The 18839-nt window shown below is 40.6% G+C and overlaps 1 protein-coding gene across 1 annotated transcript; it reads left to right on the top strand.

Annotated features, from left to right (window-relative positions):
- The first annotated feature begins 342 nt into the window (after positions 1–342).
- Positions 343–12477, top strand: LOC110985880 (epithelial sodium channel subunit gamma-like). Its single transcript, XM_022247316.2, has 12 exons — positions 343–981; positions 1688–2183; positions 3705–3892; positions 4292–4395; positions 4952–5115; positions 5533–5640; positions 6123–6237; positions 6581–6653; positions 7405–7462; positions 8788–8864; positions 9374–9449; positions 10521–12477. The coding sequence occupies exons 1-12, from the start codon at positions 740–742 to the stop codon at positions 10740–10742; spliced, it is 1923 nt and encodes a 640-aa protein (XP_022103008.2). The 5' UTR covers positions 343–739; the 3' UTR covers positions 10743–12477.
- Positions 12478–18839: the final 6362 nt, after the last annotated feature.

Genomic DNA, 18839 nt, shown 5'->3' with positions numbered 1-18839 from the left:
ACGGCAAACAATGCAAAACCTCGGAACACCTTACATGAGAACTCTCGCAAGAGAACATCTTCTAATCATGTCTGTTGGATTTTCCGGTCATACTGAAAAGTGTAGGACTACGTCCTGTAAAGCTGAAATCGGGGACAATAGTAAGTACAGAGTACTTTATTCTAATCGCTATGTTCACGTTTCCAAGAAACTGCTTACAAAGGAAACCGTTTTATCTGAGTGTCTGCTAATAATTTCTTGTACATGTAATAACATGGTAGAAACTCCTCCTGAATAAACAAGGTCTTTGTGAGAGTGGCAAGTATTTTAGGGGTCATTGCAATATAGTTGTCTCTCGAAACCAGGACGCAGTTCGCGAAACTAGTTGTTGAAACTCAAGTTGGAAACGACAGCAAACTTTTCTCTATTTTCTACACCATTTCCCATCAATATATCAGTAGCGTTGCTTATTGATACAAAATAATTATACACTTTCATTGGGCTATTTACCTTTGATTATAGTAACAACACTCAAGCACTGTGCTCTAAGCTGACCTACAAACAAGTTAGCGTGTGATACAAGAGATGGTATTTGAATATGAAAATGAGTGTGACGTCAGTCCTTTTGGCAAGTAGTACGTGGCACCTCCTTAAACTCAGTTATCTGTAGTCACCAACAAGTTACATAAACGAAAAATTGTGTCAGACTTTCGATTAATCAAAAAACTTGGACACAAGTTTTGGTCGTCCAACATCAGCCATGGCGGACGAGAAAAGTGGCGAGAATGACGCTCGAAGTCTACGCGCTTTGTTTAAGAATTTGATGGGTAACACCAGCGCGCACGGGTTGCCAAATATCGACCGCGCAGGCAACCCGTTCCGGCGGTGCTTTTGGTCCGTTCTCTTTGTGTGGGCTCTTGGGATGTTCTTGTGGCAGTGCTACGAACTTGTCTATGCCTATTTCCAGTGGGAAGTGGACGTCAACATCAACATTCAGTACAAGTAAGCAGTGAATGATCAATGTTGCCCTTGAGTATTGAGCTCGATACTACAATCCAGTTTATCATTTTCAAAAGCACTCAAATTTTAGTCCCTACGGGAACATTAAACTTGCCGAAAGGAGTTCGCCAGTGAATGTAGCAACTTTACTTTGTTGCCTCGAAGCCCTAAAATTGTGGGGTGACGACAGCTGAGGCTGTTATTGTGTTAGACCGACTGCATCAAGGATACGACTTCGGGCAGCAAAGTTTGAGAGTGGTAAAAACCTATCATGAATTCTTACAGCATGGGTTCATCCAGACATCCTAATTTGATAGTTGTAATGTATACGATTTTAGCAGGTTCCCCTTATTTGCTCCCTTTTCCCCAGGGCTTACTGAGAATGTTGCATTGCAAAATTCTGACTTGGTACCGTACCAGACAAACCAATGACCTACGTTTGGCTCTTTAAGCCAATAATGGTCCTATCTAACATTCTTTGAACTGTAATTTTGTCAAGCCTCCTTTAGATAGACTTGTAGATCCGCCCAATAAAATGAACTTATCATTTGGAACAAAAAGTAAATTTGCTTGTAATTGAAAAGCAAATTACAAGTTGGAAGCGACAAACTATTTTCTCATTTCGTAAAAAAATAGCCAATCCACTCATTAAAATTTTGTGGTAAAACTCCATGAATCCAGCACTTGACATCCTCTCGTGTTTTCCCAGGACTCAAATTGACTTTCCTGCTGTCACCATTTGCAATCTCAACCCGGTCAAAGCTTCCTCCCTAAGTAACAGCAGGGAGCTAGAAATCTTGCTTGGGTCTCTAGACAGCGAGACCAGCGGGTCGACCGATGGCAGTTGGACAGCAGTGACCGCTGTGATACCCAAGGTGACATCAGATCAACTGTCTGTCAACTCCACAGACGGGGAGCTTTTCGGAGGGACAGCCTCTAGTGTCACAAAATTGTTGCCGGCGACAGAAGCTGGATTAACGGCCACAGGTGACACGCACACCCTGAAGGCAAGCTCAGAGCGTGATCAGCTAACACCAACATCGACGGACGCCAGTTCTCCGAGTTCTGGCGTCTCAAGTGCGAGTCCTGCAGGATCTGCGTCAATCCATGTTGTCGGAGGTACACAGATGGCAACGAATGCGGTCACAGCGGGAGTGGGAATCCCAACAAAAGAAGTTGAGAGGCGGAAACGAGACACGAGCACGGTAAGTTGGGACGGCATATAATGACAGGATGATAACCATTCCTTCTTCCCGAAATAATGCGTCATTTTTGTTCATGATCCGGAAATTAATTTTATCAATTGTAACGCAGTTAATACTTTAAAATCCCTTTGTAATCTAGTATCTTGAAATATACTAAAGTCAGTATAGAGATTTGAAGGTTTGTGCAGTGATGTCCCGTAAGAGTTAAGCGTTTGGGGGACGCTTTATTGATGACACGAAATCGTTTTGTAACGACACAAACTTCTCTGTTTTCTCATCCAGCCATATTATCTTATCAAATGTAAATAACGCTAACCATGAGTTGGAGTGTTGGCAGTCTCCTGCATGACAATCACAATGTTGCTCAGATTGTTGATGAGTGGCAGGTTCGTCTTAGACCCACAAATGACACACAAATTAATTTAATGTCAAGTTGCCCCAACAGAAGCCTTTGCATAACATTGGCAGATTTTCATGTCAGAACTTACTTTCGGTTGAGGATTTTCTTTGCATTTAATATCTTTGGACAAGCCAGAGGACATTGGCTCGTCGGGAAAAAAAAAACATGAAAATGGAGTTTTAAAATTGGAAAAAAAAAATTCGATGTCACTTAGCACTTTCATTAGAACTGATTGAACTCCAGATGAAATGCTTGAAATCCATGAATGGAAGGTGCAGGCGTATAGCACCGCTGTGACATGTCGTTGCTGTGCCAAGCCCCACTGACTGGAGCGGTATGCCACAAGAGATGAACGATACCTAACATTGAATACCCAGCAAACGTGGAATGTTTGTTTAAGTTCTTCAAACACTTTCTTGCCCGAGGACTTAAGCCATTCGGTATCATCTTGGTCGTGTCTTTGAGAGCTCCTCAAACACAGACAATTTAAGTCTCGGTCTTGATCCAGGGCTCTCGTTACGACGTTGGCCGCAGAAACGTTTTACCTGTTTTGTCGGTGCTCGACCTGAACTGCCTGGGAACTAGACCCAGCTCAAGCCTGCTTAGATGTTTATATTGAGTTGGAAGTTATGGACGCAAAGCACAGGGGACCTTCACCGGTGTAGTGAAAGTGAAAGTAACTCATAATTATTTAGTAAGGTTGTAGGACAGGAAAAGGGATGCTTACTATTTTTTTACGCAAACAGACTTAAAAGGCAAACCAGTCTATAGATGAACCACAAAACCGACATTTTTGATGGTTGCAGCTAGCCACTTTATATCCTGCCAAGCAGTATAGGGATCTTGTCCTCACAAGTCCCTCGATTCCTGACGGGTTGAAAACGCCATCAAGAGACCAATTAGTGAAAGACCTTGAGCCTTCACTCAAAATACCCCTCCCTTCAAATTTGTGGCTAGTCGACATTTCCTCAATTAACATCAGAAACATGCTACTTCTGAAGGTGTTATGCATGAGTCTACCTTTAGCTTCTACGAAGGCTTTCTTTGAATTAGCATCCCAGAATGTCCATGTCTTATGTTTGTCACTTTATGCTTACTAATGTTCCGATATAACCCACTAGAACTCGGAAAGACAATACCAGAACTGGGATAACATCGACTACACGGCGAAAGAGAGCGATGTAGATCTTTTCGATCAAGTAGCTGATGCCATTGCCAAGACTGAGTACGGAAAGCGACTGAACTTCGGTCACTCGATTGATGATATGTTACTGGCCTGCAGCTACAAGGGTTATCCATGCGGACCAATGTAAGATCAACACTTCTTCCTCCCCTAGAAGTAAACCAATATTATTAAAGCCTGAACCGCCTCTGATCCTTTTACGATAATCCATGATGTGGACGCTGTTGCGGCTGGGGTGGAAGACTAGCAACGCACCTGCAGCTTGTTTTCACTTAAGCAAACCATGGAGGAATAAAACACATGAGCAAACCAAACAGCTAGGAGCAAACGAAGTCTTGTTGCGCCCATGGCACATGTTGATTAAAATGTGTTTTCCTTCTTAATAAAAGTAGTTATTGCGGAATTTTTTTGGTCAAAACATTCACTCGTTTGAACTATGAGAGTTCTGACAATAAATTTAAACAGACACAAACAAGAAAGTTTTGATATTCATCCTAACACCGTGGTTTTTAATGTATGATCTAGGAATTTCTCCTATTTCCACAACTACCTGTATGGTAATTGTTACACCTTCAATGCTGGCATGAATAGTGACATCCAAACATCAAGCAAGCCTGGTCCACTTTACGGTGAGAGAAATCGAAGAAATCATTGGCTGTAGTGGCCCATAAACAATAATCAAAAAATCTTATATCATTTCTTTTATACCGTAAAACATCACAAGTAGTCCTGATAGTAATGTTACAGGGACGAGGGGTCCAGGCTTTCATTTTGCATTTATACCTTATTTTCATTCCATAAAACTCTGCGCCGGGAACCAACCACATACATCCGCAAAAAAAACATGGCAATAAACGTCAACACTTGGCGAGGTATATGATCCCATTATGCAGGAAAAAATTGTATCTATTCATAGACGAGAACATCTTTGATCTAAGCGTCCATAAACAATTCCGGGGTTTTTTTTAAGTTTTGTGCTTTATAGCCATTTTCAATTCCACGTAAAGAACATGTCCTAAATGTACTTTCAACAAGTCGACAGACTATTGTATTATTAAACCCAGCTAATTTTTGTAATGTCCCCTATAAACTTTGATCCAGTACTCACTGTTTCTAACTAGGAAGCTGAAGGTGAACCATGTTTGAGGGATCATTTCAAACACGTTTTTGCTTCTTGTTTGGAAGGCTTGATTCTTGAGCTGAACTTGGAGGAGACAGAGTACATTCCATCTATACAGCAAGCCTCTGGGGCGCGAGTTGTCATCGATCAACAGTACCGGATGCCCTTCCCCGAAGATGCTGGTATAAATGTCGCCCCCGGAGTGCTGACTTCAATAGGAATAAGAAAGGTGGGTCGGTGGGTTCGATGCGGAGCTGCTGAGGACGTTGCGTAAGCTACTTACAAGCGCCGTGCTCTTAGAGCAGGGCCGTCCGAGGGCCTTGAATGAGACTATAGCACGAGCGAGCGAAGAACGATGGGGGTTATTCATTTTGTCCTCTCGCGACATCGGGTTTTTTTCTCTAGATTACCCCCAATGAACACAGAGACGGTCGTTTAATTTGAAGGGTAGAAGACAGTCACTTACAAATAGAGAGAGCACTATTGTGGCATGGACCGACAAGACCGAATAAAAGCAATTGAGAGCAACAATACGATATTGATTCACCAGTTTCAATCAAAATGCAATTCGTAAAATTCCAGTTCGGTCATTGTTAGCATGCACGCAGCCCAGGACAGACAATTTCCGTCTTCAATCTGTTCACAGGTCGAGATAGACAGAAAGTCTGATCCGTACACGAACTGCACGGAGCGAGACTCGGACGATTCCCAGACTGTCTTCTCTGATTTCTTCGGAGCAAATTACAGCCTGGAGGTAAAAATAAAACAGTTAACACTTCCAGAGGGCATGCAAACTAAATGGGCAAGCTGGAGTTGGAAAATGATGCCAGGTCGAGAATTCTAAAGCTATTTTTAAAGCGAGACTAATAAGTCAAGGGAAATAAAACGAGGCCAGCCAAATATACCGTGTAGGGGTTGTTGATTAACAGTTGTGTAAAATCATGCAGGTGTCTACAGTTGTCAAGTTTTCGTCTACACGTTTAGAACGTATTTATCTCACACATCTCATACACTGCTTTGATTAATTTCAATTTCGATAGCCGGAGGGGGGTTATTTTGTTGTCTTGGCCAACCAACTGGCATCTTTTTAAGAGGACTTTGTGTCCGATATAGATACCAGGATTTTTTTATTATTTATTTTAATAATGGTGACACCATTTACGCCTCACCCATGATTCAGCCACGGGATAAATTGTTCACTTTTAATTAAAATTATGTGCACAATTTTTTTAATAGGCGTGTCAAAAGAATTGCCTGTATGAGGAGATTTTTGAGAGATGTGACTGCGCAGATACCCGATTCCGATTCCTCGCCGATCGTATTCCGTGCCTCTCAACAAACAGCTCACAAAGTATGTCCTCATTGTTGTTCAAATATTCAGTTTTACTCTTCACCTGAAGTTGATTTTGCTGAAAGGACGCAACACTTTTCTAGTAATTCACAACATTTCAAGTTGTGTCATATATCAACAAATAAACATCTGATAGATGATTCAGCATTGCGGTTTTCGCAGTGCAGTATTGCTGAAAGTGTGGTTTTGCTCAAAGTTCTTGAACACGACCTGTTGAAATAATATATGCATGAATTGGCATAACCTCCGCTGATCAAATCCTCGATATTATTCTGAATTATGGGAAGACTGAAAAGCCCGTGTTTCTGGTGTTATAAACTGTGCATTTCGTTTAACTTTCCAGCAACATGTAAGGAGGCAGTAGAACACCTCTATGCCAATGATGAGATCGAATGTAATTGCACGTCGCCATGCCAGTGAGTTGAATGTGTGTCATGTGATTCAGTGCCCTGACTCTGACCACGTAGCAGAGACCAATTAGTGTTGAAAAGTGTGACAGACACCAAGCGATGGGGACTTCCATCCTGTTGCTTTATACCGTAGTTGGTCCGGACAGCAAAGCAGCGATTCCAGTGCAGAGTCCGCTTTTGTTGGTGTTTCGTCCATTCTAACATCTTTCCACGCAAGGATTGAACCCATGAGCACCGTGGACTCCCCTATTTCCCCACTGATATGGTTGTAGAATACGTTTTTCCATTATTCCAACTAAGTTTGTTCTTGATCAATTGGTACAAAAAGTTCCAAGTGAAAGGATCCCTTCTCTCCACCTCACTTGCGGATCCAGGGGACAACTGAGCTTATAGCGGGATACCCCCCCCAAAAAAAGGATGGGGCTTTTTTCAAATACAGACTGAGAAAAAGGCCCTTTTCAGGGTTCTCTTTCATTTTCCTTCCCTCTAAAACGTGTAAAAGCCCTAAATTTGCCTCAACCCTCTGAAAGGCCATACAAATTAACATAAAGAAATGTCCAAATGTTATGGCCTGCCATAACAGTTTTGCCCCCTCCCAGGTTCTCTACAAAAATAAATATTTTGCTTCCTGATTTACCCTTGACGTCCACTAACACACGCTTTACATTCCAACAATATAACCCTTCTGCGATGCACGACGAAACCGACAATTATACGGCTTTCAAAGTGTGAATAAAATGTGTACACTACCCCCCAGGGAATCGTCCTTCGAACTGACTGTATCCTCAGCAGCCTGGCCTAATTCGGAATATGCGGTAAGTTTCCGTTTTCTTCCATTCACACGAGCCGCCCCCTGTCGAAAATGATTTTTACGCTTCCAATTAACCGTCCTCGGACGCGTAGTGCACTGGAGTTTTTGCTCCGAGGAGAGCAGGACTATCTTAATGCCAGTTGACTTGTTCAGCTCTACTCTCTCGTCTAGCCTGCTACTTCTACTCGTGAGGGTAAAAATTTACCCACCATTATCACTAATCTTAATTCGAAACACACTTACCTGAAAAGCCAAGTTTTCATTTGAGTCTAATCTGGAGAAAGCGCGCCAATTTAACTTCAGCCGGCGTGACAGCCTTTCTGTTATGCGTTAGTAAGTGCAAGAAGGCAGTGGGCTAATTCTTTATACCAAGATAAAAGATTTAATGCCACATCCGTGAGTCCTTTGTTGATGAACGAGGAATGTCTGAAGGAAATTTTCATCACATAGGTAGTGTGTTGCTGGGAATTATTGGAAAGAGATATCTTTATAGAGATATATAGTAGATGTCGATGAAGGTTCCGTTTGAGTGAAGAAAATGAATTGGAAATGTTGGAAGTGGCAATTTTGACCACTAGTCAATGTCAAATGTACTCTGAATGTAACCTTCAAAATTTAATGCCCAGCAGCTAAATATACCCAGTCAAGTTCTTTAGACATTTGACAGACTTGTCTCCATCTTTCTCGCCCGTGCTGTCCTTGTTGGTCAAGGGAATATAATTATCTGCCTTGTCCGGGTTAATTTAAACATGGAAATACCTTTTTTACCTTTATCAAGTTGTTGATGCACAGCAAATTTTAAAGTCTTGGATTAATTAAATCTGAGTCGTATTTTAGTCCCTGAATAGTTGTAAAGATCAATATGAAGAAGGCAATGAGCACTGTGGTCGTCTTCAAGATTATTTTGTGTGAAGATTCCTGTTTTAAGGTGAAGTGTCCCTGATACAAGTAAAGCAATTGATATTACTTGGCATTAGGCTAACATAATTGAATATGTACAATAAAGATACCAGAAATAGTAAAAATATGCTGGTCATTTTGCCTGAATTCAATTTGCATGGACATCTGGTCAAAATATCTTTTTATAGATTTTATGAGGTCGACATGCCAAAGCTTGTTCTATTTATATTCAATAGATAATTCACATTCAATTCAGTTCTATGGACACGTTTGTTGTCTTTAACAATAGGTTATTGGTAGCGACTTGTTTATGTGACATCTTCAGTTTATGATTCAATTTATATTTTGAATGAACAAAGAAACTGACTAAAATAGAATTTGGAATTGCCACCTGTGAAACACTAAATGTTTTAAAACCTTTTGCAATAGGCCACTGTCTTGGAGAATTTGCGCCAGATATCTGACGATTTCAGAACCAAAGTAGGCAATGATGCAAATTTCGTGCAGTAAGTACGGCGCATGTTTTCTCATTTTTGGGTTGAGTTGGGTTGGGTTTGATGCTGGCCATTCAAATAACAAAGGGGTATTGGCAATCAAATCGTTGATACACGTTTCAAGCATCAATTCTATACGTTTGAACTAAGTACACTATGCATATGCATATTATCAGAAGTCCAGAATATGGGATATCGTCTCTATTGAGCTTGGAGAACTTGCCAAGAGTTCCTTTCCAGATAGGCCTATAACAACTAAATATTGCAGACCTCAAATTTGCTACCCTGTGCTTAATGGCGATCGATTCCTATTTGGACATCACATCACATCACTTTAGTTGAAACCACGTCCACTGCACATATTTAACGCGCAACTTCAGTGTTCGTGCAATGATCGGAGCCGGCAATCAGCTCATTGATTGCAGCGGTGCGTCAGCGTGAATGACGAAGTCACTTACGAACCGGATTGCACCCTCGTTATGCTGCGAGGTCGCTGACATGGATTTTTCCCTTGCTTACAGGAACAATGTCTTGAAACTTCAAGTCTACTATGAACGATTGAATTATGAAATGATTACACAAACTCCAAAATATGATGTAAGTTGAGAAATACCAATTCCTTGTCCATTTTTTCTTGAGTCAAGAATAACTTTCAAACAACCATATTTAAAAACGTTCATTGTAGTTATTCGATCAAACTGATTAATTTTACCGACCAATGTCGTCTTTCCGTGGATCAACGTATAGGCCTATACCAAACTTAAAATGGACTCCAGCGAGATGCCACGAACATCCAAACTTGCTTATTTGCCGCCACAAATTCAGAAAGGGCAGAAATGGTCGTATCTTCATCTCAAACCGTAAAGAGCTGGGGCAGGAATTCACCCTCCTTCAACAATTTCTTCAATATCGTCCTAGAACATTTTTGTTTTCGCACTGAGCCCTCAGGGTTTTTGTTTTCTTAATTTTTTGTTATTGCAACAATACCACACGTGCGATTGAACTGAAACTTCATGTATCGTAATGATTACACAGTGTGTCCATGTACTTGCACGTTAACCCTAAAAGAGCCGTGGCGGAATCCCCCCCCCCCCATTAAGAATTCTTTTAGAATAACTTTCTGCGGTCATTTTGACACCAATTTGGTGAAAATTGAATATATCGTTCTTGCATAGCAGTAATTAGGCCCACCAAAAATGTATACTTTTTCAATGCGGTGCTCAATGCACACGGGCTGGCACACATGTAGCCTTGAACTTCAAACGACTGTACCAACAAAACTATACATCTGATTGAAGTTAAACTTCATAATTGTTGACAAGGCATCCCTGCATACATGCCAAATGCCAAATTTCGAAAAAAATTGATTTCAGCGCAGCCGAGTTCTTACGTGAGATAGGCCAAAATAACCCGGTTCTTTTAGGGTTAAGAGTAAAAAGATTGGGTGTGGGACAAGCGAGTTTTTGGGGTGGATCTGCCCCGCTCCGCGTGAGATGGTCCGGAAAGCCTGACTCTTTTGGAATTAAGACAATTAAATTGGGAACCCCACCGTATAAAGGAAACTATATCTACCTGATAAACAGGTTGGGATTCGAACCAGGTTCACCAAGAGCCTCAGCCTCTTCTTGCGAATGAATCAAATTTGATTTTTTCTTTCTTTCATCTCAGGGATTCGGACTGATCAGTAATCTTGGCGGTCAAGTTGGCCTCTGGATTGGTATCTCTATGTGCACGGTTTTCGAATTCGTCGAGCTTCTTTACGACGTGTGCAAGATTCTGCTGTTGAAGGTGATATTCTGCAGTCACGCTAAGCGGGCAACAGCGCCCTCCGCGTTGGATCTGAAACTGGACGAAAAGCCCTCTAAACCTCGCCTCGCTTTGAATAATTGAGGAGACTAATATTAAGGCAATTAATTACGGTATGCAATATCAGTGAATGACAGCGAGACAATGGTCCTTTTGTCATGATGTTTGGTCCGTACCACCATGGCTCTCAACATGTCTTCCTCGATACGTACGGCAATTGTTTCTTTTTTGTGATGGCAACAATATCGGGCAATAAATCGATGCTGGCGAATGCACCGATGATGCTGGAGGAGAAGGTCAGCACTATCAGCCGACATGAAATTTACACGAGGTCGATTACAATTACCGTACCACGCATTCTATAACACTGCCGGTTTCAGGATGTTTGAAGCCCATGGTTTGCAAGAAAATTCAATGTGCGTGGAAAGAATGGATGAAAAGTGGGCATTATTGTAATCGCGGAATTACGATTACGATGACTTGATATCATTCTCTCTATATATTCTATATACGATCCAGTTCTCTCAAAAGTCACTCCATCTGACGACCGTTACTTGGCAAGACGAATGTGGGCGAAATTTACTCACCAAGGTACATCAGAATTCCATATAAGTTAGTTTCTATGCATCGAAAGCTATGCATCGTTTCAAGCTTTTCCAATCTAAATTCAGAGTGATTTGACTCTTAATCGTTCCGTGACTGATTTCACTCTTCGGAATTAACGAGAGACATAATTATATGATTTTGAGAGGGTTTCCATGGTACCGCTTTTACGAGTTTCCCTCAAAGGGGAATCCATGCGTATTTTTAGAGCAGAATTATATCAATTTCATATATTCAGCAATTCTGGTGTGACACTTTCTGCTTGTAATCTAGCGGGGTTGGCAAAATATATGAATAATCAAATGAGCTTGGGTGGTTGAGTTGCCCAACGGCAAAAACTATTTCCTCATAAATTGAAGTATCGCTATGATATGCCTCACCGTGTATTGTTCAGCGTATTATGAAGAACCAAGTAGAACATGGTCTTATTATTAGGATGTACTGAATTAAAAAAAACTAATTAATTAAATTATTAATGGGCTGACGTGATGCTCTGGCAAATAAGACCTACCATAAAAGAATTCTCAAAAAAATTCTCAACAAATCAACTGTTTTGGTTCAATTTTTAGTAATCTGTGAGGTTTCCTTGGTTTTTCATTTGCTTACGTTTAAAGTCCCAATATACGATATTCTCAACTGACTGTCAGGTTTGCTAAGTATTTTAAAATTTGTCAGTATTCTTAAACATTACCACAGCATCACTTTGGCCTATCAGAGCATTTTGTGCGATCCACTACACCCTTATTACGCAATTGCTCAGATACGACATCAACTGTTAACAATAGAATACAAAATTTACTGTACAGTTTACAAGATACGTAAAACCGATAACTCTGAACTCTTTTATGCCTCTTGCAATAGTAACTCAATGTTTAGAAAAGAACGAGAGAGAGAAAGGGCTGTTTTCCAGACACTGATCAAAGAGGGCTGAGGCCCAGGGCATGCTCGTAAGATGATAAAACCGTGTGCCCGCTCTTCCCACTTTACGTATGCCCCCGTTATCATTTGTAAAATGAACTAAGAATAAATATTCACTTCCCCTACTCTAAAAACGATGACAATGTGATGAAATAATCATTCTAAAAGTGGCCTTATCAATTAAATAACGAAAATCTTGGCCGAAAAATGTCCAATCTTGCTCATTGGGACCTATACACTGAAGGGAGTAAGTACACTGAAAGGAACTTCAATAAATGGTTATATGCAAGTTCCCGCATGAATGATTCGTTATCTGTACTCAGTGCTTGTACAACCAAAAATTCCCATCTCTACATTAACAAGCCAATTACAGTCCCGATGTTAATTTGTACTTAATGCACCTGATAAAGCTATTGCCGATCTATGAATCGAATTATAATAGAATTTAACAATACCCAAATTTCTCGGGTGACTGAAAGGATTAGTTTATAAATGGTCCAACCATTTTGCATGTGTCGTCGTGCAGTGTCGCATGACATTGCAGGGCTTACCGTCCCCTGCCTTAATCCCTGTGCCGATGGTTCGAGACCAAAATGTCATTAGGCAGTTGACAGGGGACTTAGCGTAGAGCCGACGTCGACATCTATGCTCAGTCCCAGCGTCCAATATTAATCTGGAAACCTTGAAGTACAGCGTCGTTGATAACGTCAGAGATGACTGATGCCTGTAGCTATGTAGGTGTGCTTCCATGTGTCTTGGTCACACGATCGTGAATATAATTATTTGACGAAACTCACAACTGGAATTGGTATTATAGGAAATGATTTGTGTTGATTGCTTTATTTTGTAGAAAGAGAACAATATGGAAAGGTTGAAATTAATTCGATAAACTTTTTCAAACAAGCATTTAAAAAAAAATAAAAAATAAAAAAAATATTGATTTTATTTTGACAACTCTCACGGTGCCCACAAATATGAAACATTATCATGTTATTTTTCAGCTAGTGGACTGCAATGATTTTAGATATTCGCGAGAAAACATTTAAAAATAAAACTCAATTTCCTGTTCGCAGAAATATAGTTTTCACTGCTACTTTTGGGATCTGAAATGGTTTAGTTAATTTCTTTACACACATTAGAATACAAACATTTCACTTCAGCATGATACCCGCAAATGTTCACCGCTATACGATGGATGATGGGCGTGCAGCAAAATGGATACATGCTAGCACCTGCACCTTTCATACCCAGTAGTCAGTAAGCAAGGTATCTCGAGCCTACAGAAAATTCCTGGTCCCCCCAAAATGGGGGCATTACAAACATACTACAGTGTATCATGATACACAGTTTTGCGTCTATTTGAGTTTCTATTTTGGGAAAGATACAAACTGCATGTTTACAGATCATCTTGGAAGCCTCAGTAGGCCTCAGCGTTTCTAAGCTTCGGCGCTTTCCTGAATCGTGTGCTGATACCTCAAAAGGACTATACAGGGTCGACGTAAGACTGACGCCTAGGATCTATGACACAATTTATCTGGCCCTATACATATGTTCTCAAAAACAACTTCGCGTTCTCCCCGTTGGATCAATATTAAGTTTTACGTCATTTGGAGGGGGCTATTGGATAATGAAAAGTTGATATTTGACGCAAAAGAAAATTGTTCTTACATGTTTTGGAAACGTTTAATGTTCTTACACCAGCGGTAGATGTCGCCCCCCTTGAAATCTGTGAATAATCTCCGTGGAAATACAGCTTTTTTATTTTTCATTTATTTTTTGTGTCTGTGCCGCCCCCTTCAAAAAAATGTGTGCACGCCCCTGGGCCCTCCTCCCCAACATTTAACGCAAGTTAGTCCTTGCACGTTATGTAACACGCAGGTATAGGCCTACCCGTATACAGTTATTTTATTGATTATTATGAAACATTCTGTGGCCTTCACTCCGTATTTCTGTTTACATAATTTATGACTGTGACAGTAAAGCTATTCGTGGTTGTCTTTGCTTGACTATTGAAATGTTGTTATTGCAAAAATAATGGGAAAACCCCAATTCGGTTCAAAGAAAAATGCTGTTGACTACTGAAGCAGTAGGCGTGTAATTACACTTCTCTCTGGGTATCGCTTCTGTCTCATTAGTTTTAAGTTATCCTTCGAAATGCAAGTGGGCCCGGTAATATTCTGATTCTCCAAAATTGCTTATGGCTCACAAAGTTTCCTTGGAAACCCGAAAACTGGATTATTTTTTAACGTATGCAATAAAAATTAAAGAACATTAATAAGATATTGTATTGTTCTTGGAACATAGCACGTCAACGAAAGTAGTACTGACTAATTATAATAAGGCGAACTGGTTTTCAATTAACCGTGTAAATTTATTTATAACATGACATCTTCACAAAAATTTACATATATATATAACGTAACCGGATATTTTTTTCTCAAGTGTCCAATTGATACAAAGTCTGATTAAATATTTACTCAGTCATTTCTGAGGTCAAAATTGTACTTTTCTGGGTTAGAGTGGCCGATAAAAATGTCTTTTTGACCCAGGAAAGAAATTCGTAAATTCAGATTCAGAATATCAGACGCATGCCTATTTTTATAGAATGAGCGCGATCCAAACTTGTTCAACTTTAGCCTGATCTATTAATCTCTAAAAGCACCATGACCACGTTTGTCCGTGAATATTAACGTCCAGAAACCTTCAGCATTTAGAACGGAATATTAGTTTAATGATTTCAAATTCAAATTCGTCTAAATGTCCAGCAAGATGAGAATGAAAGCATAGAAAAGCTTCCACAGGCGAAGCGCAAATCAATCAACGCTGTCCTTCTATAAATAAAGAAAACACCATGTTAAGTGGCACGAACTAGAAATGTTTGTAGTGTGTTGGTTAATGTTTAAATTGATTATGGCAGGAATTTAAGTTAGTCACGTGCTTGTGCATTACAGGCGCTGCAACAATAGAGTGACTTGTTCGTCGTCCTTTGCACGACCTGGTTTAAATCACGATTATATATTGGATAAATACTATCTTGTCCATATGTTGTTTAAAGGTTGCACTGATTTTGAACACACACACGTATTGTGTTAGTAAAAAGCAACAAACACCATTTTCTTTTAATAAGGGCCCAGGCATAGCAAGCGAGAAAGGATATTCCTGGCAGTTTAAAAAGCGAACACAACAGCAATTTCCTGAAGGACTCTTCACAATGACAGCGGAAACCACGCAATATAACCTGGGCATTTTTCCTAAGGCTAATTTCGTTAGGTATGGTATCTCAAACCGTGCATGGACAGACTCGTATGGTGGAGCGCTTGTGCAGCCGTTTCTTCTTGTACGGAGCTTTTGCTGCTGGCGAAGACTCAGTAATTGGCATACTGAGCCGGTTTCCCCTTCTTGTATAATGTGAAAAATGGGCATAAATCCCGAGGGGGGGTATGAGGGTTGTATGACCTCTCCCCCAATTTCCAGCAAAAAATGTACGTTTCTGACGTGATGCGGCAACCATTTTTCGTCACCGCGCGTTCGTTTCATCGCTCGTCAGTGAAAATGGCTTTGCTAAATTACTCCGTCGAGTCAGCTTTTTTCATGTGGGAATACTTTCAGTTTTATGGCGATAAAAGCCGGTTCCTGGGATGTGTTGTGGCCATCTGACCAGAAGCACGTAAACTTTCTGCTTTGGTTTGGCATTTTCGCAACTTCAGTTTTGCTTGAGTGACGTCATTGTGCCGACCAAACAATATTTTGGAGAACCAAAGACTCGAGTAGGTTTCATCGCCTGCTCAAAATGGCGGAAATAACCAAATATGCATAAGGCAAGTTTGATCAGCGACAATTTGTTAACCGCTTGACGAATTTGCCTGGTGCCTGGTATATATTTCATGCATATAGGTTACCAGTCAAAATCAGTCATTGGTTGACAATTTGTCGCACATCGAAACTGCCCATTTTTTTTGACGTCTCTCAAATATGTGAATAGACCTTAGTAATGGGGGAGCCTTTTATATGATGTTTCCTGCGTCTATCGTAATCAATGCAATCTGTTAAAACAGGTGGTGCCTGACTATTTGGGGTTCCCAGCCTCGTTTTCAGGTTCCTTAATGTGGCTTAAACGTTTAGATAAATTTGTCACTAATTTCGTATTATTCTGACATTAATTTTTATTGAACTTGTATTTCTCAAATTGAAAAGTTAAACTTTTATTAAGCTTTTTATTTAAATTAAGTCTCCAATTCAACATTTCCGACACTTGAATACAGTCTCTTGTGTATTCAATTTGTTACGTAAGATTAGAAACTTTACATGGTGGAAGTAGTACATATGGTAAGGCATTGCGGGTATACACCATAAGGTCTATCTCTTCAAGAAGAGATGGGGTTCTGAAAAGAACAGAGCCGGTGAGTGTTAGCTCGACGTTTTGACCAGGATGCCCTGAGGACGGCTAGAGGATCCTGGACGAAACGACGAGTTAACACCCACCCGTTCTGTTCATTTCAGAACCCCACCTCTTCTTAAAGATATAGATCTCATGGTGTACCCGCAAATCCCAAATTTGTTGTTACATGTAACGAATCTAAAGAGGGTACTTTCTCGATCCTGGTATGTGTGTAGAGAGACACAGAGAGAGCAGCAGCATAAAATCATGCCTATGTCACGGTCTTAACTTTTCCAGTGTACTCGCTTCTCCGCTGCGCAGGTTCAACGGATAATTGAGCACGTGCTGTCACACATTCACTTATCCACTGTGCTTACTTTTCCTCACGCACGGCCATATGTGAAGTACTTAGGCCCTATACAAGCCTCACGATAAAAGTGGGAGTCGGCTTGGTTTCGCATAGCCCTGTAGTCCTTTGGGAAAAATTCTACAGGGTAGCAGCATTTGGAGCCTGACGGAGTCGCTCTTCCTCTTGACAGAAGAGAGTGTCTTTGTCATGTCTGCCGTCACCAGGTCGGCACAAAAGAATGCAGAGTCCACATGGCTCTGACAAGTTTGCAGCACGCGCCGCGAAAATAATGGATTGTATATGGTACCCTGATCTTGCGTGCAACAGTAGAACGCTAACGAACAGCGGTACCGCACGCAAAATAAAGTTGACGAAAATCAGACAAGTGAGACCGTTACAGTATTGCGCGGCAAAGACGTTTGACAACAAGTGTCTACTGTGTTGTTCTTTGTCTCCGTCGACTGGGGCAACAGGTTATGGCTCTGCGTTTTGGGCGCCGGGTCTAGACATCGCTGTGACGTCAGGAACATGTTTATGATTCGGGTCGCGAAAACGTGCGTCTGTTTATAATACTGTTAAACGTTGACAATCTGCCTGTTGGAATTGTGCCAAATGAGAAAGGGTGTCGGGGGTTTTACTTGTTCGCACATTTTATGGTTTTTTTGTAGATACACGGAGATGAACATGACGAACAGAAACTTCTGATCAAAATATCAACACCTGCACCCACAGGCTAACTCTAAAAAAAACTTTATCAAATTGTAACATGGCTGTCAAAGAATGTGGTAACATTTTCTTTTCGGTGAAAAACATAAGCCAACATTACAATCGACTTTTCCATTTCCAGTGTAACGTGGAAATTTAGTCGAATGTGGCCAGTAAGTATACGTATATATATTTACCGTTCCTTTCATTTAAATTATTAGAGTTTGGTACTGACCTGCATTCAGTCAAGGTGGTCAGGTTAAAACCAAAAAAATCCCCTCAAAACAACCCACCCCTGTGACATCAGTTCGTATATTTCTACGGGTAGGTATCGAGCCGTCGAGTGATTAAGCTCACCATGGACGCACGTTTCACCGCGTACATTATGTAAATGATGAATTTCACGTATGATTTCCCGTTGCGATCATGCTATACACACGAGACTTCAACCACATCATGATGGGTCAACCAAATATCGTCAATTGTATTCATTCTTCATTTATTTTATGTATTGCATTTTGTTATCCAGCAAATGCCCAAGTACTTAAAACATAGGTCCAGTTTCAGTTTCAAAATCTTGTTTGGGAATTTATCTACTCAGCGAAAAATAGCAAGGGACCAGTTACAAACTTAAGAGACACTCCATGACTTTTGTTACTGGTCACCTGTTTTCCTAAACAAATCTTTTCTTCACTTAGCAACTCTCCGAGGTTATTGCTGTTCAGTGAAATTGACTGACTTTATTAGTCGGCCATATTGAAATTAAAAGCGAGGTTAACTCTTTGTTTTCAACATTGGAGAGTAGAAACTGAAAGCAGTAAAGTGAAATTCCACGACAAAATTAGTACTTGCTCACACTGGTGAATAATTTCAAATCTGTCATCAAACATACCTAGTACCTTAGTATTTAAAGCAGGATTTAGAAAAGTAGTTATAGGGAGGTAATTGCATAAAGTAGTCTGGTGCCATCTTAACAGTTTGCATAGTTCAAGACAGATGAGGAAACCAGACTAAAAATGGCTTCCGGCGTGAATATCATCTGTTTAACCCCATCAGGTGTCCATTGGGGAGTTGAATCGAGTGCAGTATTGTGAAGCTTGTTTGACTACAGCCTCAAAACAAAATCTTTATTCCAACTGGACATGGATACCCATGGAAAGGCACGTTTCTCTACCACAGTGACAGAGTACTCTAATTATCCTTGGATTGTTTTCACCGATGACATCAA

Source organism: Acanthaster planci, linkage group LG05, assembly GCF_054643075.1.
Source record: "Acanthaster planci isolate LZ-2023a linkage group LG05, COTS_SCS, whole genome shotgun sequence".
NCBI lineage: Eukaryota > Metazoa > Echinodermata > Asteroidea > Valvatida > Acanthasteridae > Acanthaster > Acanthaster planci.
This window is presented reverse-complemented; position numbering and strand designations above follow the sequence as displayed.

Excerpts from the sequence above, each read along its gene's own strand:
- LOC110985880 (XM_022247316.2), top strand. The coding sequence starts at position 740 with ATGGCGGACGAGAAAAGTGGCGAGAATGACGCTCGAAGTCTACGCGCT. Across the intron at positions 3,893-4,291 it reads GGTTATCCATGCGGACCAAT|GAATTTCTCCTATTTCCACA; the intron begins GTAAGATCAACA and ends TGTATGATCTAG. Across the intron at positions 5,641-6,122 it reads GAGCAAATTACAGCCTGGAG|GCGTGTCAAAAGAATTGCCT; the intron begins GTAAAAATAAAA and ends TTTTTTTAATAG.